General features: G+C 37.8%; 3 protein-coding genes across 4 annotated transcripts; 2 read left to right on the forward strand and 1 right to left on the reverse strand.

The window, feature by feature from the left end:
* Positions 1–789: 789 nt before the first annotated feature.
* LOC137183657 (uncharacterized) lies at positions 790–3,166 on the forward strand. Its single transcript, XM_067590850.1, has 4 exons — positions 790–1,109; positions 1,430–1,579; positions 1,710–1,802; positions 2,093–3,166. Exons 1-4 carry the CDS (start codon positions 966–968, stop codon positions 2,396–2,398), a joined length of 693 nt encoding a protein of 230 aa, XP_067446951.1. The 5' UTR covers positions 790–965; the 3' UTR covers positions 2,399–3,166.
* Positions 3,167–3,981: 815 nt separating this feature from the next.
* On the reverse strand, positions 3,982–9,792 carry LOC137183784 (ribonuclease inhibitor-like). Its single transcript, XM_067591086.1, has 3 exons — positions 9,573–9,792; positions 5,836–5,994; positions 3,982–3,988 (listed from the first exon to the last, which is right to left on the reverse strand). Exons 1-3 carry the CDS (start codon positions 9,785–9,787, stop codon positions 3,982–3,984), a joined length of 381 nt encoding a protein of 126 aa, XP_067447187.1. The 5' UTR covers positions 9,788–9,792.
* A 753-nt stretch (positions 9,793–10,545) lies between these two features.
* On the forward strand, positions 10,546–25,019 carry LOC137183658 (peroxisomal succinyl-coenzyme A thioesterase-like). Of its 2 annotated transcripts, none has more exons than XM_067590851.1 (11): positions 10,546–10,749; positions 12,253–12,454; positions 13,943–14,042; positions 14,136–14,326; positions 16,928–17,097; positions 18,923–19,042; positions 19,836–19,918; positions 21,380–21,473; positions 21,675–21,755; positions 23,454–23,595; positions 23,698–25,019. In XM_067590851.1, exons 2-11 carry the CDS (start codon positions 12,259–12,261, stop codon positions 23,832–23,834), a joined length of 1,314 nt encoding a protein of 437 aa, XP_067446952.1. In that variant the 5' UTR covers positions 10,546–10,749; positions 12,253–12,258; the 3' UTR covers positions 23,835–25,019. The 2 variants fall into 2 exon arrangements, with proteins under 2 accessions (XP_067446952.1, XP_067446953.1); XM_067590852.1 differs by having other exon boundaries at positions 10,546–10,714.
* The last annotated feature ends 960 nt before the right edge of the window (positions 25,020–25,979 follow it).

The following is a 25,979-nucleotide window of genomic DNA, read 5'->3' on the forward strand; positions in this document are numbered from 1 at the left end:
TTGTGCAGTAATTAATATATCATTACAACTACATGTTCTAATCATTTTCTTATTTTCTATCATTTCAGATTTATCAAGCAGACCAAACCCCTGCCTGGCCTTCATTCCGCTGAAGTGGACACATCTAGAGTATCCTCCAAGGTGAGGATTCTCATTGTCTCTGTGTGTGTGTGTTTATCTCTCAGGCTACAACTACATATTCTAATCATTTTCTTATTTTCTTTCATTTCAGATTTGTCAATCAGGACCCTTCAAAACCAGATTAAACCTTCAAATGCAGTGGACATGTAAGTGCTGCACATTTTGTGCAGAAAAGAGAGGCCATTTACTTAAACATTACCGCTTAAAACATGGGTCCCATACACGGATTGCACAACTTCCTTGCCCACATAAGGAATGCATATGCACGTTTAAGTCTTTTAATGCACTTAAGGTGCATTTATCTACCTGGCACACTCAAAAAGATCCAGGCAAAAGGAGTGAAACAGCATTCCACTGTCCGCTGTGTGACTTTGTTGAGCCTGGCACTGATTCAAACTTTTTCACCCATTTACGTGGGCATTTGAGACTGAAACAAAAGGTTAGTTGTCCATATCAAGGATGTAACTTCCAGAGCAGCAATTATTCCACATTTAATGCACATAAATCCAAAGAGCATCCAGTACATAGTACAATGCCATTCAAAACTGAAATTCTTTCAGGGAAGTTACCTGAAGAACCTCCCCCCAGTTTAAATATTCAAGCCTTAAATTTAAAATGGGAAATTATCGTACGAAGCCAGAAGGGCTGGATGTGAGGATGTCATAGTTAATGGGGGCAAAAGAAGCAAAAACAACCCAGAAGGTGAATCATCAAGAAAAAACATCAAACGGCCGAAGAGGGGGGAAGCAAACTATCTCCCCAATTTACCCGACAGACAGAATGAAGAAGGCCTTGAAAGTGCCAGACTCGTTCTCGTGGAAGAAATGAAGAAAAAACAACACAATGGCTTGCTCATGGCAAACTTGATGGACCAGACATTCTCACTACGCCGGCAAGAGATCGTGAAAAAGGAGCCTGCTGTACAGGACATAGTGGAACGGTGGCCAGCCCTGTTTACAGAGGGAGAGGTAAGTTATTTTTGTCATGAATGGTCACTGGGAGTTTTTACTCTTGACTGCATATTTGAAAGCAGGTTTGATAAGATAAACAAAATAAAAATTGAACTTGAGAAAGAATAAATTCACTGCAGATTCACAAAGATATAAGTCTTTGTAAATGTTTATGCGTTAACATGTTCTTTTCAAGTAAAGAACTCTTGCTCTTACAGTGAGAATTTATTGATGTCATTCAGTTTTATATGAAATAGTATGGTGTGTGATTTTACCATACTTAACTGGTATTCTCACTGCCCCCCCACTACCCCATTGCCCTACTTTTTTTTTCTTAGGTCTTTGCAGAGTTTAGCAGAATTGCCACCAAACATCTTGAAAGCAGTTTCTTTGAGTCTCTTGACAAGCACACTCCACGGATCATTGAACTCCTGCAGTCAAAAAAGGGAGCTGCTGGACTGAAGATTCAAGAGTTAATGGCCAACTTGGTAAGAAATTAATTTAATAATTTAAGTTTTAAGTTCTTACTCTCATCTACATACACTTACAGACCAACATTTTCATTCTTTGTCTGACTTTTTTTATTCTAATTGATGTTTTCTGTCTCTGTTTTATAAGTCATCGGATGTAACTGCAAGACGCTCCGTGGTCCTCAAAGGCCTTCCCATCGTCTTTGGTGATGACCCAAACAAGTTCTATAAGACATGTTTTGTAAGTACTTGCACAAAATGCAGTATATTCACTTGTAATACCGACATCAAAGATATATGTCCCTCACATTTCTGCCTGTATTCATTAATGTAGGCCTTCCTTTACTGTCTTATCTTTCACTTCATTTCAAATTTAGAGGGTGTTATTGTAGCTATTGATTGTTATTCTATTGTTCATTTTTTGTCTCTCCATCGCAGATCTTAGTGTATAGTTTATAATGATCATAGTGTCTAACTATCCAAATACTTCCTGACTACACATTGTTTTGCTGATTGTTTGTTTCTTTGCAGGAGACAACGAAAGATGAGGCCATAGACAATGTCACAGTCGGTGTATTGACCATCCTAAGTGAAGACGATCCTGAGCAGCCCGTGTCCACAGCCATCGTCCTTGAGGGAGGTATTGTGATGGACAAAATTCGGGACTTGCCACAGGCATTTTGCCTCATATTTGGCCTCACATATGCCTTGAACCTCGATTACCCAAAATGTGTTGGAAACACATTCAAATTCATTCAAAGTGTAATGCTTGGTTTGGGAAACAAAGCCCTCCCCCCAAAACTGTTAACAGTTAAAAACATGTTGTTTGACGAATGAGGAGTCAGATGTGAGGTAGCACTCAAGAACTGCTTATGACAGAGACATGAGAAGAGATGCCTTAACTAAACAGTATTTTGAACATTTTAAGAGCTGCCTAGATGCAGTTTATTTGTTGAGTTGATTTTCAAATCTGTTCAGTGCTTTTATGCTGGTGGTATATATAGTGCCCTCTTGTGAATTCAGGTGTTAAAATGTTGTGTAAAAAGAAATATATGTTGGATAATGTGGCATACCGTTAATGTTCTTATGACAGAGAAGAGGCGTTTGATGCTTTTATAAACAGCATTTTGAACTGTTTAAGAGTCAAGTGAAAATATAATCATCATTTCATTGTTCAATTGATACTCAGACCTGTTGAGTGCTTTTACAATAATGCCTTCTTGTGAATTCTGATGTTAAAATGTTGATTAAAAAGAAATGTGATATGTTGGATGATCTAGCCAGCAAATACCTGTAATCCAGCATAAATTGTGCGTGTTAAGATTCACAGTAAGTCTGCATACTGTTAATGTTTTTATGACAGGAAGAGAGGTTTGCTTTTAGCATTTTGAAATGTTCAAGAGTGACGTGAAAACATTTTCATTTCATTTCAATTTTTTTTTACAATAGTGCCTTGTGAATTCAGGTATTAACGTGTTAAAAGAAATGTGATATGTTGGATATTTGGATACTGTGACCAGCACATAATCCATCAAAAATTGTGAGCACAAAATCTGCATACTGTTAATTCTGTACACGTTTTAAATAAATTGAATGCAGATGACATTCTTTTTCGCAGTATTTTTTTCTTTCAAATTAAGAGATGATAACAAAGTTATTTTAAGTACTGAAGACTCAGAATTGACGAGTTAATTTCAATACAATAAAGTTACAATAAATTACTTATTTTAAGTCCAATGCAGTCATAACCAGCAAGTTAATTCAAGAGCTGTGAACTCAAAATAATCATGTTTAGTTTAGTTTAGTAAACTTATTATAAACAAGTTCTCACAAGTACTGCACACTTATATTTAGTAAGTTACATATACTTAACTTAATCAAGTTTACTTAACTCAGTTAGTTTAAGGCAATGAGTTTGCATATTTTTTTTGAGTAACGCCAACTAATTACATTTTACAGTGCAGTTGATATTTGCTTGTTTTAATGTGTGATAGTGAAGGAAAAAATAGTTCCAGTTGTGATTTGCAATCTTTGTTTTAACAGACCTTAGCCATTAGCGATAGCATTAGTCGTTAGCCCACAAGCATGAATTTATTAGCTATTATAGCTGAACTGGTTGTTTCACATGTTGGCTGCTGGTTATAATGATAACATGATAGAATTTGGCTGTCATAATGCTTGTCAAATATGTGTTTGTTCAAACTTGTCAACTGAGCTCTGTGTAAATTGTTAAACTGAAGTTTGGTGTTGGTGGCACCCAGGTATTGTGCTGCACTACCGTGCGCTATTGAAAGGACTCTGTAATAATGATAATAACTTTATTTGTATAGCACCTTTCATACAAAAGAATTTAAATAAATAAAGAAAAGAAAAGAAAAAATGCAGCTCAAAGTGCCTTACAACAAGAGAAATAACGTGCATCAACAGCTGCAAATCAAGAAAGACATACAATTAACAAAAACATGTAAAGGTACATCAGAAGGAAAATAAAACATTTTGATAATGTTAATTAACATAAGATAAAATAGTGAAAACACAGAATGTATAAAATGAAGTAAATTCAACATTTTTGAAAGAAGTGCAGCAGTGCATACGCATGAAGCAAACTGAGACAAAAGCTAGTTAAAGGCTAAGGTGAAGATATATAAGATATATAGGATATATATATATATGAGATATAAGCCCCTACAGGCTTAAAATAATCCCCTTTTGCTGCTGCGAGTTTCCAGAGCTTAGAGTGACTCCAATTGTGAACAAGTGCAAATTGTTAAAGTATTAATGGCACCTGAATTACTGAACATGGATGTGAGATTCCAGCATCTATGAACTTATTGCATGCATATATTTAAAAGGCCTTAAGGCTAGCCCGACTGTCGCGATGTTCCGGAGAGCGTCACTGTCTCAGACCCCTGCGTCTGTTTTGTTAGCTTAGCTGCCTAACAAAGAGACAGCTGCTTGTCAGCAGTGAAGGGTTTAATATCTCTGTTGAATGCGAAGCCGGTTGCCATACAACGGTCTGAAACCAAAACATGAGTGGAATCTGTTGCGAAAAGAGGGCAAAAAGACCCTTAAAACAGCTGAAGTTGAAAGTAAGCTAAATTGTGAAGAAATACAATGATTCTTTCTTGTGTAAGAGCCGCTGAGCTCATTGTTAAAAGAAGAAAGTACAGAGTTGCTATGCTAAAGAGCTAGTTGTGTGTATGAAGTAGGCAAGTGCCACTGCCTGTGTAGAGATAACCCTTTGGGGGTCTTCAGAGTATTGATGTCTGTCTAGGTTAGCAGTGAGTGTATATCAGTGGGTGGAGCCAAAGCATCCCTCTTTCCAACTTCCAACTTCCAGGACACCTCTTCTTGCTATTTACAGAAGCAAAATAAGCTACAGCACCCTATATGGGTTTGATTAACTGAATTTGGCATATGAACTGCTTTTTAAAACATTTACAGGCTGGTGTGTGAGTCAAATGAGAACCCTAACAGTATGAACCAGAACAAATGATTTGGAGGATAATGCTATGAATTTGATACTCTAGCTGTTGCACTGAAATTGTTGTCTGTCTATCCACACCAATTATGAAATGAATGTCAGACTAACTTAAAATACCTGAACTTAATGACTAAAATCCACTGCACTTAAACTATAATATACTATTCGAAATTTACCATTATTTCTCACTATACATACCATTAATGAATTAATTTGAGATTAAAATTCACACTTGGATGACAAAAAAAATCATTAAAATTGATAAATAAATAAAATAAGATTACTCTTTCTCTTTCCTCACACATCCTAGTACTATGCTAAGTAAACATTGAAAGTAATTATCCAGAACCACTGTGGGGCTTGCCAGTTTTAGCCTCATTTGATTCTCTCCTCAGTCTCCCTGCTTCTGGATACCTGTATTTCTCAATCCGCATTGCTGCAGCTTTGGATTGTGAAACAGGGTATCACAGGACTTTACGGCTGAAATTGTAGTTGCAGAGTTGGCTTCTTTGGCAACTGTAACAGTGGATGGATCTTCTGTATACAGAAGTGACTCTTTACCAAAGCTTATAAACATTAATTGACTTCAACAACTAACAGTTCACATTTTCTACAGTTTCTGTAAGAATCAGTCATCTTTTATAACTACAGACTTAAGTTTGTACAGTAAAAAATGAAAATACGGAGAAAAAAAAATAACTTCATGGATGTAAGTTATGTATGTACATAAATTAGGTTCAGTTGTTAAACATTAAGATCAATAATAGTAACAGACAGTCAGTGAACTGACCACATAGTCTCCAGTATACAGTCTGGACTCTCCAGTCCAACAGACAGATGCTTCACTGCTGAGTCGGACAGACTGTTCAAGCTCAGCTCCAGCTGATTAGACTTCAGAGCTGAAGCCACAACTTCACAGTGAGTCTCTGAGAGTCCACATTGAACAAGTCTATAATGAAGATAACATACATACAATATACACTTTAATAATAAATATAGATTCTAGGCATTTTGATCACTAAACAAACTAAGATGTGACTAATAGGTCAGTTATCTCTGTTGGCAGAGCTAGTCGGCCATTAACCCCAAGGTTGGTGGTTTGAAACTCGAGTTCCTTCTGTCCACATGTCAAAATGTCTTTGAGCAACACACTCAATCCAAAATTGTACGTGTATGTAAAAAAAATGTAAGTCACTTTGGACACAAGCGTCTGAAAATGAACGTAATGTAAACGTGTCATATTGTGATTTACCCTTCAAATCAAAGTTGAGTTATTCAGTAACTCTCCTCACACTCTCTGCTGCTGTACTGCAGACTTTTTAATGGGATTCTCTGTTTTGGTGTCATCTTGCAGACAAAGGGAAAGAAAATGGAGTTGCATTTATGCTTCCATAAAGTCCATAGTGATTGCCTCTTATTTGTCTTAAATGTCTCCTCGCTTTGCTCACTTGAGTCGTATCCTTGTATCTTAGTCCCTCTCACCCAAGATACAAGGGAGAGATGCATGAAAAGATGTGAGGGAAGAAGAATCACGGAAACATGTTTTTGGACATCCTTTCCTTTCAGACGTCATCTGAAGTGACATCAGCTGTCAGTCCACAGGTGTTAACAGCTCTTCAGTGTCTTTTAATATGCTGGAGTTTAAATATAATGTACTCTCTAAAAATGAATAATGGCGCACAGTTATCAATGCCAGCACAGTGATGTAGTGATGTCCTCCAACATGACAAAAGACAACATGAAATATCTCTGCATGTTTCTCCTAAAATATATTTGTTATTTGCATCTGTATTAACTGATATTCTGTTTGTAAATTCATTATTTAATAATTCATGTTATGATGAGAATGTCTCGTAATTTGTAGGAATAATTTAAACTTGTAGTTTATATGTTTTAAGGAAAGAGGAAATATGTAAATATATCTGACATCAATGTTTACTTCCTACCTTGTCACAGTCTGGCTCTATGTATCTTTCTCTCAGCTCTGAGTGAGTCTGGCTCTACTAAGTTCACGTCTCACTCACACCAACTTTCTTCCTCACTGCTTTATGCAGTTATGGAGTGGCTTGTTTAGTGTTAGCTTAGTTACCCTCCATCTAGACATCGCTCTGTTAGGTTGTATTTATCCATCGTCATTTATGCATTACACTTCTGTTATCCAGTCCTTTTGCTCATGTAATTTTACTCATTCATACGATGAGTTGCCAGTTTTACTGATACCATGACACCTGCTAACCATCTACCTCATATCTCCAACTTCTTCAGCTGTGTCTGTGAAACACATCCAACAGTGATCAATCCATTTCTTTTCACATCAACTAAGTTGACATCGCCAAGTTTGTCCTTAATCCAACTCGCGACTTCATGTTTGTTCAACAGAACACCAAATCTGTCCTTGTTCCCAATCAGTTTTATTCCACCTAAATGGATTTCTCTTTCTTTCTCTCTTTCATCACTGTAACATCAAATTTCTTCCTCTTCCTTCTTCATACAATGAGTTGCCAGTTTTTATGAGTACCTTATTTCACCACAGTAGTGATGTCTGTATATAGTTTGTGTTCAACATTAGATGCACTATGCCACTCACATCTGCCCTGCTATCACTGCAATCACCTCATTCCTCTCACCTGAGCTTCCCACCCATCTCCCTACACATGAACTATCAAGAGACAGTTTCATCTTTCTCACTGGTGTTATATAGGAGCATGTGTTTAGTTTAAGGAATTGTAATAATGAAAATGTAATCTGAGAGACTACTGCATTTTATTTTATAGGAACATCATCTGTCTCATTGTGTTTTTTGGGTTTTTAGTTTTCTGTTTGCTCTGTGTTCCCTTCCTGTGTTCATGTACTCCTCCCCAGCCTGCTTTTCCTTCCTCACTTTCCCTCCACAACTGCCCTGCATCAGCCTCATTAGTCCTGCTCTGCTCCCTGTGTCTTCACCAGCCAATCAGCTCCTTTCCTGTTCTCTTGCTCCACCTGCACCTCATCCCCTCTTCAGTTTAGTTTTATTTAAGTCCTGGTTTTCAGTTCAGTCTTGTTGGATCCTTTGTTCTGTTCAGTTTTGTTCTGCCTGCACTCAGACCAGGATGAAGATTTATACTTCAAGTTCTTGTTGCCTGCAGTCTCCTGTGTTTGGATCCACCTGCTCTGCTCTTCACAACATACCTGATGCACAAGGATTTTCAGCCTCATAGAAACTGATATTTAATTAAAATGTGTTTTCTGCTGACAGACAGCATACGCACCTTCCCTCCCTGATTATATCATCCATGTCACAGGGTAAATTAGGAGAAGAAATATGAAATTAAAAATCTGTATAGTGAATGATGAAAGTTGTTTTATTCTTCTTTATTAATCAGGCCTACAGTGCAAATTTTACTCCAAAATTTTAAACAGTCTGGAAATCAGAAAACAAATTAAATCTAAACTTGAGAGTGACACCTGAGTTGGTTCTGTTATTTGTCTCGATGTAAAACTGAGATGTAAGTGATGTAATATCAGATCAGTCCGATTAGCTGCTGATCGTATCAGAGCGTCTCCACAAAGTTAAAATGAAATTGTCTTGCTCATTAAACCTGAGCAGCTTCAAACTGAGTCTCTTCAATTATCACCGTGCACTCACAGCAATTAAGTGTTATCAGCAGGAAGAGCTTTTCAGACTTTTATGCCCTGGGTTTCGCCTCTCAGGCTACATACAAGCTGGTAGCTGCAGCAGATCACAGATATTACATGTATGTGTCTGTATGTAAAAATGAACAGATACATTTTAGAAAAGTACATCAGGTACTGTCCACTGGAAAATACTGTTGTCTGTTGTGATGAAATAATGACTCTTTAAACATTTTCAACAAAAACTTGAAACCTGAAGATATTTTGCTGGATTTGTATTAAACCCAAAGGAAGAAAATTAGAAGGTGAAAAATAAACTGTAAAATCATTATGAATAAACAGAATAACTGTTTACCACCAACAAACACACCAACAATAATATTAAGTTTTTCTTGCTCTCATAGCATTTGTAACATGTGAAGAACATTTGAAGTGAAGCACTATAAGTCAGAGTCGTCGTGTGCACATCCACAAACCCTCAGTGGAATAGGTGCTGGATACAAAATCTATTAAACTGTGATACAAGAGGAACTCACACACTGGAATTACAGATCCATTTAAATTTACTGGTAACATTTCAACCGACTACAGTCTTCCTCAGACAAATACCGACAGCAGGGAAATGAAGGATATTCATATCAAAATGACCAGTGACATAATCAATTTGTCAAGATATCCTCATCACTATGAAAATAAAAACATTAATGTGAATAGAAATATGTTTTCCTTGTGATAAGGATATCTTGACATGTGAATGTGCTTGCAGGTACTCCTTGTAATGAAGCACTACTCATGTATAACTTTGGCAACAAGCAGGTGTAACACATGTTTAAAAGTTTGATAGTATGCATTTGTGTATCTTTACTGCAATACTAATGGCAGCTTTATAATGTTGATAATCACATCTAGACTTACTGAGCCTTTCTGCAGTTCCTCACAGCTGGGATCAGTCTCCGTTGTCCCTCCCGTGATGTGTTGTACTTCTTCAGGTTTAACTCATCCAGAACCTCCTCTAACATCTGCAGCATGTAGGCCAGAGCTGAGCAGTGGATCTCAGAGAGTTTCTTCTCTGATCTGTTCTCTGACTGCAGGAACTCTTGGATCTCCTGATGAACTGAGCAGTCGTTCATCTCCATCAGACAGTGGAAGGATAGAATTATCCAATTTATTAAGGATAAATTGGATAATTCTATGAATTTACAAAAGAATACTGTATGAAACAAGCCATTATTTAAATTAGGTAATTTTAAAGTATTTCTGCAATGTTTTTCATTGTTTTGTGCACATTTATACATTTATTTAGCATTCTAGCAATATTTTATGTTTTTTGTTTTTATTTTACAACAGTTGGACTGTAAAAATGCAGATAATGTCTACAGTAAATATCTGTTTTTTTTTTTTTTTAATTCTTTGTAGAATAACTAAAGTTTTTTTTTTTACTGTTATTTGACGGTAAGTGTTTGTTTTTTTAACTTTTTAAACTTTTTTTACATTAAATTTAAAGTAAAAAAACAGAAAGTTGCCTTAATTTTACATTCAGTAATAGGATGTGTATTATTTGTATTTTTACATAGAATTCAATGTAATGTAATATTCAAGACCATTAAGTAATTGAAAAATCCTGTTAAAAAACTATAAAATTCCATTATATTAATTTACAGATTACAGCCTTTATTTTATGGTGAATATTTTTAATGAAAAATCATTTACTGAGTTTTTATGGCATTTACACTTGATGTAGAGAAAACAAAAAAAACTGTAAAATAATACAGTAAATTTCTGTGAAATAACTTTTTTTTTTTTTTACAGTGTGGGCCATGCGGTAAGAATGAAGACTTGGATCTGCGCGTGCCCTAGGGCCCCTAGCTTTTAAACACCTCAGTCTGAATCTGCAGTTTCTGTGGCTCTGTTGTGTACATACAGACTGATGTCAGCTGTGGGAGGAGTCTCACACTGTGAGGCTGAACATCATATGAAAAGGTTACATAAAGCTCAGGAGTTTTGTGTTTTATTCACATGAATCCAGCTGACAGACACCAAACCTGAAGACAACAGCAGTGAGTTCTGCATCTGCTCTCAGTCTGCTTGTACAGTAAGTGGTTAAACACGTCACTGAAAGAATAAATATGCAATTTAAGGGAAAAAGGGGCATGAAATTAATTGATTAATTATATTTGGGGTTTTGTGCAGAGATTGAGAAGATTAATATAGTTAAAAGGTGTTTTTAGGTACAGTATGTTTGTCCTCCAATATGCACACATACCAGAGATTCCTCTGTGATTATGTTGGAGACACAGTTAACCTGTGTTGATTTTGGCATCTAATTTTGATTTAGTCTTAGTCTTTCGATAATGTACATTACTTTTTGTCAACATTGAGTCATTTGATTGATTTTACTCAACAAAAACTAAAGCTGATATAGTTTTCATCAGTGACATTCTCATTTTTGTCACACAAACTTTAAATTAGTCTTATAAGTATTTTGAGGCTACAGCTATGGCCATCTTCTGTACAGTTAATATGGTTACAGGTGGAAAAGGCACATTTTACTTGTTCACACACACAGTGTCCCACTTTCACACTACATACTATTACTATTCAGTATATACTAATCTTAATAGTATTTGGCATTTATAACAAGAAAGTGAAACTACTTCATTTCATACTAAGCAGGAAAGGATGCAATATGTGCAACTTCAGAGTGCTGCCGCCAGTTAAACCTAACAGAAAGACAGAAAAGTGTCTTCAAACATTCAATAGTTATTTTTTGTTTTCTGGGAACTGTTTCACTACCATCTATTAATTCCGTCTCACTGTGAGCAGCTCCTCAGTTCATTGATGTATTAACAATGTAAGTAAGCGAGTATATGTAGTGTTTCCAAGCTCAGTGTGAACATGAGCTACAGCTAATGTTAATGTCACTGACACATTGTATTTATATATAATTGTAACATATTGTCCAAATAAAGTCTCTTAAGTTTTGAAAATCTCATTCTGTTTTCAGAAGTTTGACTGGCATTCAAGATAATTCACGGTGCTGCTTTTCCACCATTTAAGAGCTTTTTTCAGCTCCGCTCTGAGCAGATGAGCAGAACCTCTCGATCTGCTCTAAACTCAGACTTACACATCCCCCTGCAGCGGACTGCCTCTGCACAATCTGTTTTTTTTATTTACAGCCATCAAATATTGGAATATGCTTCCATCTGAGCTTAAAACTTTCAGACTTTCATTCTTTTTCCCGTGATGCAAAAAATGGATATTAAGCAACCAGTCATGTCAACATTCATTTTACAGTGGTTCAGATTTTAAACTGTAATAATTTGTAATTCTATAGTTGTACTGGATGAATGTGCTGGTATTTATATTGTATGTAGAATTGTTAGGGTAATAGAGACTATGCAATGGTGTTACATGTAAATGAACATATTATCTGGTAATTGTTCTGTGTACCTGCCCAGGAACCGCAGATGGAAATTAGCTTATAGCTAAATCTGGCATAAATCTTTTCTTCTCATTTGAGATTTTTTTTTTTTGTGTGCATGACCCTTGTTTAATAACGACTAATAAAGATTATTAAAGACTTGTTTGTGCCCAGCTCAGAATGGACAGGGAACAGTGTTGTGTGAAGCTGTCGGTCCAGCCGTCCAGAGGACTTGTCGATGAGAAGTTCACCGTCCTGGTCCAGCATGTCCCTCCTGGTTCCCAACTCACGGTCCACGCTCTGCACCAGTGTGAAGACGGACACACGTGGGAGGCGTTCGCTCACTACATCGGCAACGCCACCGGGACAGTGAACGGTACATGGTCCAAAATCTAGACCTGGAAAATACAGGATTTTTAATTTTTTATATTTAGACCTTTGTACAATAGGTTTGAGGAAATTCAAAAGGCAATTTAAAATGTCCTGGTTTTCTAACATTTGGCAATTGTTTAGTCTCTTTATTTTATAGTAATATGGTATTATCCTTTAAGATGTTATTTAAAATAATGTTCAGCTGTAGACTGAGATGGTCTAGTGCAGTGGTTCCCGACCTTTCCTTAAAGGTCCAGTGTGTAGGATTTAGTGCCATTTAGGGTGGGATTGCAGATCGCAACCAACTGAATACCCCCACCTTTCCCTACCAAATGTGTAGGTGAACCTGTAGTTGCAACAAAACTTGCGAAAAGCCCTGTCTATAGCCAATGTTTGATTTGTCTGTTCTGAGCTACTGTAGAAACATGGTGCAACATGGCAGCCCCATGAAAGAGGGCCCGTTCTCTATGTAGGTATAAAGGGCTCATTCTAAGGTAATAAAAACACAATTATTTTTATTTTCAGATGATCATACACTAATTAAAACATACTTATGAATATTATATTCCATTTCTGCCAGGTCTGTTCTGCTAGATGCCACTAAATTCTACATACTGGTCCTTTAAAGGACCCTTACTGAGTAAACTGATGACTCCCGATGAAGTGACATATGTTATTGATATTTCATATTATATTCAAAGCATAACAATAGCAGTACAGAACAACTGTACATTAACCCAAGTAGTGTACGCAATAATTGCAGGATGTTTGTGTAAAACTAGGAATTTGGATGAATTTTGAGCAGATTATTTCCTGTAAATATTTCAGTTCATCAGAAAAGAGTTTTCCATGTATTTTTAGAACTTTTTATAAAAGAGTTTTACTTGTGTTTTTGGTAACTTTTTATACAATTTTCTGTCTGTATTATTTTATTATTTTCTTCTTCTCCCTGACACTTGGCCATGGTTGTATTAGCTCTTCAGTTGTTTAAACTGTTTACTTTTCTAATGCAGGACGAGGCTGTTTAGCAGAGAGTGAAGGTTTTGTGAATATATCTTGTCTTCATGTCTTTACCTTAAGAGTTTTTGAAGTTTATACATTAATTAACAATCTAAACTTTAAAAATAACAATTACATTCAGTTGTTTCTTCACAAAAATTAATGAAATGCTGAGAAATACTGTACATTAAAAAAGAAACATTGTCTTACACCCCTTAAAATCAAGACGGCCTTGTGACCCCCTGTAAAACTTTGGGGCCCCCTTGTGAGGGTTGGGACCCCCAGATTGGGAACCAGTGGTCTAGTGGACAGTCAGTTTTATATCATACTGAGCACCAACCCAAATCATCACGCTCATTCACAACAAAAACTGGGAGTTTGGAGAAAGATGTTCATTTTTGAAATGTTTAACCTTGACACAAGCAATACAGATTAAAACTGATCATTTAAGTTCAAATTTAGAAGAATCTAATAGTTGTTTGTACCCTCATAGTTTCAGAGGATCTCAGTCTGGGTGGGACATATTCTGGGGTTGAACCGATGGGTCTGCTCTGGAGCCTCAGACCAGTTCCAGGCAGCAAACCTGGGCTCAGGTAGGCCAACTGGACCAGAGCTGTTCAGATGATCCCAATAAATACAGAATCAATTATCAGTATCAGAGCTGACTCTTTCCCATCATCCCTCAGGATGAGGAAGATGAACGTCCAGACTCCCATGGAGATCAGGATCTCGGTGTACCAAGGTCACCCAACTGAAGGCTTCATAACTCAGGTGCCGCTGGCCAGGGAGTTGGTGGAGCGCTGGTACATGGCGCCCGGCGTCCGCAGGGTCCCGATCACAGAGGGTGGACTCACTGCGACCCTCTTCCTGCCCTCAGGTAGGACCAGAGTAGAGTCTGAAGGGAGGTTTCAGGTCTGACAGTCTGAGCACCACAGATCAATGACATCAGTTCACTGCTGCAGCAGAAGTGAGATGAGATGTTAGGAAGGGCTAGCAGGAGGCGTGGAGGTATAGTCTGAAAATGTGATTATGATACTTTTGTCATCCTGTTTGTTCATGCTGTATTTCTGTAAATTTGCTCTCTTGGTCATTTCTGTACACACAACATCTATTACTCCTCTGTTACTCTTTCTGAGCTTTCTTCCATTTTTTCCCTCTTTTTTTAGGGAGTTGTTCTTTATTTGAATGGAGGGTCTAAGGACAGAGGATGTCGTATTGCAAATCTGTTACCTTTGATATTGGGCAATACGAATAAAAACACTTTATAATACAGCCCGTGAACACATGAGTAACAATTGAGGATTTAGAGTGCAACTTCCCGATATTTACCATGTAATTTCCTGGAACTTATGGTGTAACTTCCTCGTATGAATCAGTACATATGTATATGGATGAAGTACAAATGTTTTTGCCAATTGCTCATGGCGGTTATGAAAATCATTTTTTTATGCATGTGTGTTTGGCAGACAGGCAGGCTTCACCCACACTCCAGGGAATTATTATGCTTATGTCTTCTGCTTCATTGTATGAATTTGAATAAGAACAAGTCGAAAAATGGGTCTGTACTTTTGAAAATTTGCTCCCAGTAGCCATGTTGGTTCAACACTGCAGCAGCTCATAATGGGCAAACTTATCTCTCTCAAATGCACAGCTATGGGGGGCTTGTATTGTCATCCGAGGATGGAACAAATAATACAGCAATGTAGTAACAAACATAGTATATCTATCATTGCACAATAATATGGTATGCAGGTAAGGATTTTATTCTTTAATTAAACAGAAACCACAAGGTATGTACTGCATACATACCTTGTAGTTACATACATAAGCATAATAATTCCCTGGAGCATGGGTGAAGCTTGCTTGCCTACCAAACATACATGTATAAACAATGATTTTCATAACTGTCATTACCTATAATTACCAGCTGCCAGTTCCTGTTGGCGAGACCAGCACCTGCTAAAATTCACTAGCTTGTAGGAACTAGTTTTTGGTTTAAAGTTCTTTACAAAGGAAGTGCCATGCCTGGCTTGTCAAATGTCTTTAAAAATGTACTTTAAAACACACATTCTCTAACATATTTATTTGCAGCAAGATGCATGTTTTGTCTACAATATACCACCTAATGCTATTTAGAAAAAAACTGTTGAATTCTTTGAAAATCTCTATTTTGTGTTTCAGTCATTTCGCCATCAAACATCTGAAGTAGAACAAGCAAAATTAATCTTGTACAGAAATCATTTTCCAGGATTTTTAGGGACATATTCAGTAACTTACAGTATGTACATGTTGATTGTTACTCACAGTGGGTCATCTTAAAATGATTCAAACTGGACAAATTGACTGACTGATGGCCTGTCAGCTGGATCCATTGGAGGAGTAGAAACTGGAGAGCCAGGTGTGGTGGTAGGCACTGCTCTAAATCTGGAGGATCTTATAATGCAAGACAATCTGTAAGCGGTTGATGCCATCTGCTCTTAAAAAGTGACTTTAGATAAGATGTCTGTTCAACACCAGCACCTTTGGAGATGGCTTCATAATGTTGCTCAATCGTTAGAAACAGGTGTTACAGACATGACAGATTTTATTTATGAGCAATGAACAGGGCACTACAGCAAGTGTGAAATGTAGCTATTGCTATAGGTTTAACTAAAAGGCATAACTTACCAGCATTATCATCTTCTTGGGTGACATGACCCCATTTTGCAGCAGGGGTAGAGGTGGTTGATGGACCTGCAATGAAATAAAAAAAATGAATTAAACACTTGCTTATTTTTTAAAATGCAGAGGGCTATTATTTTACGCTCCCTTTATACACACCAATCATGCACTTTAATAGTGCTCTTGGAAAGGAGATGTGAAGAGTAAGTTATTAATGTTAGCCTTTTAGAGGCAGAGGCCAAACTGGGCCTATTTCTGCCTAAACTTGTATTGTTCTGTTAAATGCTTTATAACACCAGATGTGAACATCACAGCTCCATAGATAATGTTAGATAGATAATGGATAGATGATGACTTAAATGATAATGATAGATTATGGCTTAATTTAAAGAAGACACTTGAACCATTAAATTTATTAACTTTAATCATTGACTTTTATCATTTCCATGAGTAACACTTTATAATAGGTCCAGCCATGCAGGTTTTGACCTTGTCTTGTTTTGTCAGACATCGTAACAGTCTCTGACCCTGTGATGAGTGACGATGCACACACTGACACTGACACACATCACAGCGGTTCAGGATCAGGCAACCCTTGAGCGAGCCTGACCCCTCACCTCTCAGCCAGCTACACAAAACCGGTCTACCAGCTGATCACCAGTTAAATCAGCTTGAACAAGCTGGCCCACCAAGTAAATCCAGCAAGACCAGCAAATGACCAGCTAAGGTTTGAAGCTGGTTCTATCTGGATTTTACAGCAGGGAAACCTCCATCATCATGTACAGTAAACTGTTTTTGGTGTTTGACTCATCTGAAGGACCTGGACCTTTCCCCGGCCTTCTGGACCTGTGGGGGGGTGAAGGGCATTTGTTGGAGTACCGTGCGGCGCTGCTGGCCTCTCATGGCTTTGCCTCCCTGACCCTCGACTACCTGACTCCTAAAATCGCCTCGGAAACTGGAAAGATGGTGGACAACCAGTACTTTGAGGTAAACCTGATAAATGTCCCAAATGACATATTCTAATATACAAAACATTAATTCAATGTTCCGTCCAAAAAATACACCAAAATAAGATTTTGTAAAAAGCTCAATAACAAGCTTACAGACGCACAGCTCTGACATATTATCACCTTATAGAGTTTTTGCAGCTAAGATGTTAGCAGACAGCAGACACAGAGCAACATGAACATTGTCCCATTGGAGTCATGTTTTTGTCCATGTGATAAATGTGAGTCTGTAAGTTTCTGCCGAAGCAGAGTGTTCATTTTTATTTCCTTCCCCGATCCTTTGAGGTGTATGAAGCTTAAACATTAAAACATTGCAACAGTCTCTGATCCATCATTTGTGTTTTAAGATTCAAGAAAGTCAAGATTCAAGAAAAATGTACAGAATCTGAAAGAGAAAACTACATCGAACAACTACATTAAACTTAAAGAACGGTTCATGGTTTTCCAGTGTTTCTTCAAACAGTCAGGTGTCCATATGAACAGTGAAAGAGGTTTTCCTCGCTGTAATCATGAACAGGAGGAATGATTACAGCAAGAAAAACGTATTTTAGAGTTCATTTCAGCTCTGTTTTGCTGTTTTGCGAAACCGTCCTTCAGGGAGTTTCTGAAATTCACTCAGACAGGTCTGTCAGGACTGTGTTTTGGCATTTAGTACCTACTTCGTTTGTTGCCCTGAGCTAATGACTAACTAATGCTCTCATATTGACTTTGACTTTGTTCAAACAGTTTGATTTCAATATTCATAGCAGCACACAGAGTTCTTCCTCTGACTGATGGTACTTGGTAAGATAAGAGATGAGTTATGAGTCAGGTTAGCTTACATTATTAGAGACAGAAATCTTTTACGCCCTGGAGGAAAACTTCTCACAGCCTGCACATGAAAATGTCTCACAGATACATGCAACATGCAAACAACATACATTTTAACATGGACAGATGTGCGCCCACATTTATCCTCTCACAGTTACATGAAATCCTGAGGATCCTGGGGAAAATGCCTTACAAGACATTAAAAAGTCTTATAGCATAGCTACTGAAGAAGTCGGGATTCTGATTGGTTTGAGGGTGTGGATCAACTCTTAGTAACCATACAGTTTAACTGGACAGCTATGATGTAATGTTTGGTCTGGACTTATTTTATTACATTATCCATCACCTCTGTTATATTTCAGATTCAATCTACTTGATTTGACTCATTTGGACGCTGTAGCTTCATATTAGCTTCAGATAAACTTTTAAATACATTTTTGCACAGAAGGAGGACTGTGGATTTTTTCCCCCATCACTTCCATTGTAAGTGCATTATGAAGGGATCTTCTAATGGTCAGTATGAACAGGAGGAATGATTACAGCAAGAAAAACATGTTTCAATGTTCATGTGGGCTCCTGACTGTTGTTTTAAGACACACTTGAAATATTAATCCGTCCTCTAAAGCAAGGAAATGTTATTGCAAAACTTTAGTCACCTGACACTCACCTGAGGAAAGCTGAGAGTCAAAGTTCACATCCAGATTATAGCAGCCTGCTTCACATCAAACGACCGGCTGCCAAGACATGATGAGAGCTGGTTTATGGAAATGTGGGGCCAATAAAAACTGTTTTGTGAAATCTAACATGAATGTCTGATAAACAGACTAAACTACAAACCAGCTGTGACCATCTGAAATGCAGAAACATGTCCAGTGTTTTACCCTCTAATATAGTGCAGGCAAGCTTGATTGGAATGTTAATATAAATACTAATGGTGTGAAGTATGAGAATCCATGCAATCAAAACTTATAATTTGTTGTGTTTTCTTGCTGCAGACAGCTTTCCGAGTCCTGCAGCAGCATCCTCAGGTCCTCGGCAGCAGGATCGGCATGATGGGCCTTTCCCTCGGCGCCAGTTTCACACTCAAAATGGCCGCTTACTCCGAGGTTATAAAGGTAAAATTCATGATCTTCATGCAGCTCCACTTGTTCAAAGATCCCCTCCTAGACAGAGAAACTGTGCTTTGACTCGTAATTTGTCAAAGAAACCAGAAAATATTCACATTAACAGCTGGCATTTTCATGTCAAAGTTGAACTCCATTTAAATGAAGTAATCTCAGCCTGAAATGTAATTGTTATAATTTTGATGTGTCCCTTTGTGGTGTTTCTGCTCAGTTTTATGCCTGCTCCTGAAGCTCTTAGCTAAGTCAAGTCAAGTCAGTTTATCTATAGAGCACATTTGAAAACAACAAAACTTGACCAAAGTGCTTTAGAGAGAAATACAACCAAATAAAAACGCATACGAATCAAGGGGAAAATTAATAATAAAATAAATAAATATAGGATCTAAAGCCTAAGAAGACAACAGCAGTGCAAAGAGAACATATAATAAATAGAGGGGCTAAAGATCAATAAATAAAAAGTGTGAGCAGTCATGTCTTCATGGTGATTTTAACTGGGAGCACTGAATGACGAACAGTGATTGGTCAGCAGATCTGAGGGGATGAAAGCTGAAGAATGAAATGAAAAGCTGAAGCCAGTCCATGCAGTGCTTTAAAAACAAATAAAAGATTCCTAAAATCTATTCTGTATTTGACTGGTAACCAGTGAAGAGAGGAGTCACGCTGCTGCATTACAAATAATTGTATTTTACACATTGCTGTTTGTCATTTTGTGTAGTTTTTCTGTTCTCTGTAAACACTTGTATATGTAATGTGTGTGTGTGTGTGTGTGTGTGTGGTCTCTCAGCTCAGCAGTGTGGTGTGCATTAATGGGACTCATGTGCAGCCAGTCGATGGATCTGTGGAAGAAATGCTGGAATACTGTAGAAGGTAAGTTGATCTGTTGTCAGTTACTTTGTCATTTATGTTCAACAGTTCAACAACTACAGATATCATTCCTGCTCCCCAGAGAATGAACTTTAAATTTGAATGACCCCATGATGTTTCCTCTAGCGCAGTAGTACTCATACACAAGTCTTTGAGGTCCACTGCATCAAAAGTCCACATCCCTATTGCCAGAATAAAACGCTGGCATTGTACGTTGCTGCAAACTGCAGATATGTTAAAAGTCTACGTTTCAATGTTGGCCTTTATCAGTTCAATAATTATGTTTTATGATGTAACAATGCTGTGGTTAAGGTCTGGTAGGGTTTAGGCACAAAAACCACTTGGTTAGGGATCATGGTTTGAGTTAAAATACAAAAAAACGGCTGCAAATGTCCCAACGTCTCGCTAAAATACCCACTTTTGTTGGTTGAAAGGGGAAGCAGGCAGTAGTCTCCAGTTGGTCTCGAACACTGCTCTCTGCTGTTTTGATGGTTTTCCAACATTCTTCCGTCTGTTTTCCTAACCATCCACCAACCCTTCCTCCTCCAAATACAGTCAGCTCATATAGATGTCATCTGAACTATGTCACTTTAGAAATGTTGATATAATACGTATTGTTGAAATGTTGATACGCTACATATTAAACGTATTGAAACGTAGAGATTCAACGTATCCGTCGTTTGCAGAAACATACAATGCCAACATTTTATTCTGGCAACAAGGCTGAAGTCCATCAAGACTGCATTACATGATGATATTTTAATACAAAAACTCCAGACATATGTGCATGAACAGAGGTGACACCTTCATTGTGTAACCGAGTCCTTAAACCTGGACGCAAACAGGCCGATTTTCACACCCACTTCATGCAGTGATTGTTGAGCTGTGCAGAGGTGAGTCAGGGTTTGAACTTCTCTCTCTGCTCTTCTTCATTCTTAGCACAACTACTTCTGTCACTTTTTATGTGAGAGTGAAACACTAGTAATGTCTTCCAGGAGAGACTGTCTGACAATATGCTCCGTTATTCCCCCCATGATGGTCGGCTTTTCACTCCATCTTTAAGTGTGGCCGTTCAGAACAGCATTTGATTTCCGGTGTGATCGTACAACATGTTGTAAGACGCAGTTCTGATCGACCGTAAATCAACACTTACTTTTTCAGCAGGAGCTCCTACATCTGACAACGATCTTATTAACTATGGCGACTTGCGGGAAGCTGTGATGTATCACTCAAAGGCAGTCCGGGTCAGGTTGCAGTGAAAATTTTTTAATTTTAAATAAAATTTAATTAAATCACACCACACTCAGGACAAACTATATATTTTTTAGCTCCACTGGAAATGCTGTAAGGACACAAACAGATTAGTTTGTCTGAGTCGCCAATAATTCAAGTATGTGTTGAGTCAGAACTGAGTCAGTTGAACTTTTTTGAGTCTCTTTTTGGGTTTGTTTTCTGTCCAATCAGAAACGCTGAGAAGACTCGCTTCAACGAGAAGAACCAGGTGATCTGGCGAGATCTGCCGCTGCCCATCCCCACTGACCCTGAACTCAAAGTGGACGTGAGTTCAATCAGACAGAATGTCTCTTTTTATTGTTTTACAATCAGTATCCTCTCTTTTTGATGACAGTTTATTTGATAGTGCAACACATCACAACGTATCCAAATTAGTTTTCTTTTTTGGGGAGGAGGTTTCTTACAACTTGTGCTGGTGTGCTTGTATTATTATGCATATTTTTTTCTTTTTAATATCTCTGAGCAGGTGGGACGACTGCAGTGTCCTGTGATGTTGGTCGTAGCGGAGGACGATCAGAACTGGCCGGCGTCCGAGTCTGCTCAGGACGTGAGTTTACTTTCATGACAACATCCTGAGTAACAAATCTGGTGCAGAGGATTAAAGTCAGATTAGGAAGCAGGACGACAGAAGTTGGATGAAACAGATTTTACAAGGATATATGGAATTCCAAAATGGCTAATATTAGGTAAATAATAAGACATTATAAAATAAATAATTGTGTGTATGTAAATGAACCAATAAATTGTGAAGTTATTCAATAGCTTTTAAAACTCAGCTAATTCATTTTTATTTTCATAGTAGTGAACAAAACGAGTTTAAATAAACCAAAGCTGTAATTATAAAAATAAACCTTTTCAAAAAAACAACCGAAAATAAATTTGCAACAAATTAATGAACATGATCTTAAACTGGTGGTCTGGGGCCACGGGAGGGTTCAGGAGCAGCAGGGGCCAGTATGCGCGTTATGTATCGTGCGCTTTCACTTTACACACGAGCAGATCCGTTTCCTTAGCAGAGAAGATGCGCCATCATAATAACAATCCGCCAAGGTGCAAGCGCATCTGGCTCTTAAAGGGAATGGGAGATGACACTCTGATTGGTTTATTGCATGTTACGCTGAAAACACACCCATGGTTAATTAGAAGACTATGGACAACCCCTTTGAACCATGCGCCTGGCGCAGCAACCGTTTTTCCACCCGTAAAATAGCAAAAGTGCATTTGGACACACCCTAAACGCACTTGCGCCATGCGCTTCAGACCGTGCACTTTAGATCGTTAAAACAGGGCCCATGTTGTTTTCTACTAGCATTAAGTGTTTGTTGTAATGCTTGCATGTCATTTTTCAAGAACGTGTGAAAAATAAAAGTATTGACACAGTCAATGCTAAGTTTAATGTAAAGCAATTTTTTGGTTCCAAGACCTTTGTCAGACATTAAACTCACAATATGAAACAACAGTGTGTTTAAACTGGAGCCACAGGCTGCAACAACTGCAACTGCCACAATCGTAAAACTAATTACATGTCTTTATTTATTATTCAGCGGCAAAAGTAATGTCTCCACATTAAAGTGTCAGTTTTGACTCTTCACAGAACAATCTACTCCCATTCCACAAAAAACAAATGTGTCCATCTACTATGATTGTGTCGTGTTGGTGTCGTTTGAATTGAACTCTCCAGTTGATTTCTCAGAGAAGTTGGTTGGTTAAATTACCTCAGCTTCAACTAGTTCTCCAGTTATTACACTATCATGAGCATTTCACCATCAGTCATTCATAATTTATAATTCGCCATTCAGAACATATTACACTCATTCTGGTTGATTATTCATTTATCTGTTTGCACTGATACCTCATTTATTCCCTTGTTCATCATTTTAGTTCAATAAATATGCATTTATCAGTATGTCGTTGTCTGTGGCTTCAATGTAAAGCAGAGAATTAGATCCCTGCATCATAACACACTACTTCAGACATGAGATTGATAAAAAGTGGTTCTGTGTGTCATCTCAGGGGGGTGGTGCTCCTGTCACGAGGTTTATAAATAAATGTAGATGTTCCTGCATCTCAAAGGATGTTTTCCAGATTAAAGACCGGTTTGGATGTAATTCTATAATTCCAAACATGTCATTTAGAATCTCACAGTAACTGAGGTGTTGAAATTGAGTGTGTTCTGTTCATTTACAAATCATATCCAAGCCATGTCACAAATATGAGATAATGTTTTGAACTTCCTGTTTTCCAGATGAAGGAGATGATGGAGCAGGCGGGGAACAGCCACCTGCTGACCATCCTTTCATACCCGAATGCCGGTCACCTGATTGAACCTCCGTACACGCCGCACTGCAGAGCCAGCTCCTTCAAGACAGTCGACCAAGGTCAGACGTGTAAGTTCAGCTGTGGACAATAACAGAAACTCTGAATGATTCAAGGTTAATGTGCCAAATTCAGGACTTGAGTTTTGTGCTGTTTCTGTTTCCTTTTGTCAGTCATGGCTCTGTGGGGCGGAGACACGGTGCCTCATGCTCGCGCTCAGGAAGACACCTGGAGGAAGATGCTGGCCTTCCTGCAAGAGAATCTCTACGGCAGCACAAAGCCTGCTGCAACCTCATTATCACACCTGTGACAAGGCGACGACTACTGATTATAGAGTTGCAAAGTTATTTCAGGCTCCAGAAAGTTAATATCCCATTCACATTTTTCATAGACAACGTTGCATGACTCACAATTTGAACACTTCTACAGCTTTGATTGACATAAAACTCTCCTGGCGTTATATATAACATCATATCTGAGTTATCGTAATTATGAGTTTCCAACTTTTAGATAGTGTTCACGTTGGAATTATGACTGGAAGCTTTTCAGAAAGCTCCAATATATCCGACGTGGCTCTTAATAATGCAGAAGTGCCTGAAAACAAAACCAACATGGACATCAGCAAAAGACCTAAATGCAATGCAATTAAACCCAAATTTAATAGATATGGTGTTATAGAGTCAGCCGATTTCAATTATTTCTTAAATGCCTGAATTGACTGCAGCATTAGAAATGCTTTAGGATAAGGGAAGATAATTTCAAAGTTTTGTTGTTTACAGGGGAGCTCAGGTCTCTTTTAAGGGAGGTAAACCAAACACTGGTTTTATAATGATAAAAAAAACATAGAAATGCAGAAAATCACATTTGACTCACATTGCATTCATTTTTGGTCGAATAATTACTCATGCCAGAGATCTGTTCAGGAAGCTGTCATTAGTCTGTCAGTGTGCCATCAATATATGTCATAAGTTAAACATGTTCCATCAGTTTTTAGTGGATTTTCTCCCTTCAACACACGCACAGCTTTGAAAAATCACATTTTTGAGTGTCTGCTAAACGCCATCTGTACTATATAACTGAATCAAGTCAACTGTAATCAAAACATTGTCAAAGGGAGTGATGTTAAATGAAGAAACCTGACACAGTTCTTATTGATACAGAGAAGGTGAGGTGTGCTATCATCTGTGAATTCATATCATACAATGCTGGTTTATCAAAGATCATTTATTGATCACTGATGTTGTACTTTGATGTTTTTCTGGAGTCAGAATGTCTGTATCACATAAATACGGTCATAAATAATAAAAACATCAACAGTTCTTGTGGTAAAGATACTGGAGTCAACATGTAAAAGTTTCTGTAACAAGAAACCAAGTGGTGCCAGTGACATTAAACAACTAAAGTAATTTAAGCATAAAATTACACAAGAGGTCAGCGCAGCTAAACCTTTCCTTCAAACAAGATATGGAGTCTATTTTTCTGCCGGCGCAAGTCTTTTTTTTTTTGCGTCTGTGAGCCGACGTTTGGACGAGAGGCGCAGCTGAGGCTGTTTATGCAGATGAGGCGGTGCAATGCAATGTTGGTGTTCATTTGGCATGAAATTGCAATAAAAGCTGTTCAGACTCTCATCGCAGACGCGAAGGTTGTTCAGGTTCAATGTTCTTGGCGAACATTGAACCTGAACAACCTTCAGTTGGCAGAGGCGCAGCACACAGACGTCTCCAAAATCACAAAACATCTTTCATTTATATTTAGTTTTTTCACCTTTCAGTTCGCTGCATGTTTTTTTCAGCTACTGCAGATTGACCTGAGAGTCAAAACACAGATTTTAAGGAGGATTCTCACCATTAATATCATCCACATGAGCCTAATATGATGACCTGGAGTTCAGAAATACAATCAGTTGGATGAGTGAGTTTCCCACAATAACTTGTAGAATCTCGGATCTTTTCCATGTTTATTAAACAGCTGTAGTCATCACACATCAGCAGGAATGATATGCGTGTTTCATATACAGTCTCTGATTCGAGAGAGGCATCATTTTACGTGCGGTTGGCACAGCAGAGGAAACTTTATTAATTATTTATTATTTATTATTAGGATCTGCGGTGATTCCAAGTTTAACAACAAAATCGTTTGAAGTATCGCAGCTGTCCTCAGGATGCGTCCTGAGCTCCATCAAGTCTGTCTGGACATTTTTATTCAATAAAAGTTCGAACTGAGTTTAGAGAATCAAATATTTTTTTCTGTCATGTCACGAGGATAATTCCAGTGAGTTTTCAGTTTTGCTTCTTGCAGTCAAATATCAGAATATCTGCAGTAGTCAGTTCTGCGCACGGACGTGTGTCCATATAATCAGTATGTAAAATATCCTCTGACAGCTTCTTAAACAGAGTAAACCTGCAACAACATCCTTTATGCTGTGAACAAAGAGAACATTTTAAAACTGGTTGAA

Source organism: Thunnus thynnus, chromosome 5, assembly GCF_963924715.1.
Source record: "Thunnus thynnus chromosome 5, fThuThy2.1, whole genome shotgun sequence".
Classification (NCBI taxonomy): Eukaryota; Metazoa; Chordata; class Actinopteri; order Scombriformes; family Scombridae; genus Thunnus; species Thunnus thynnus.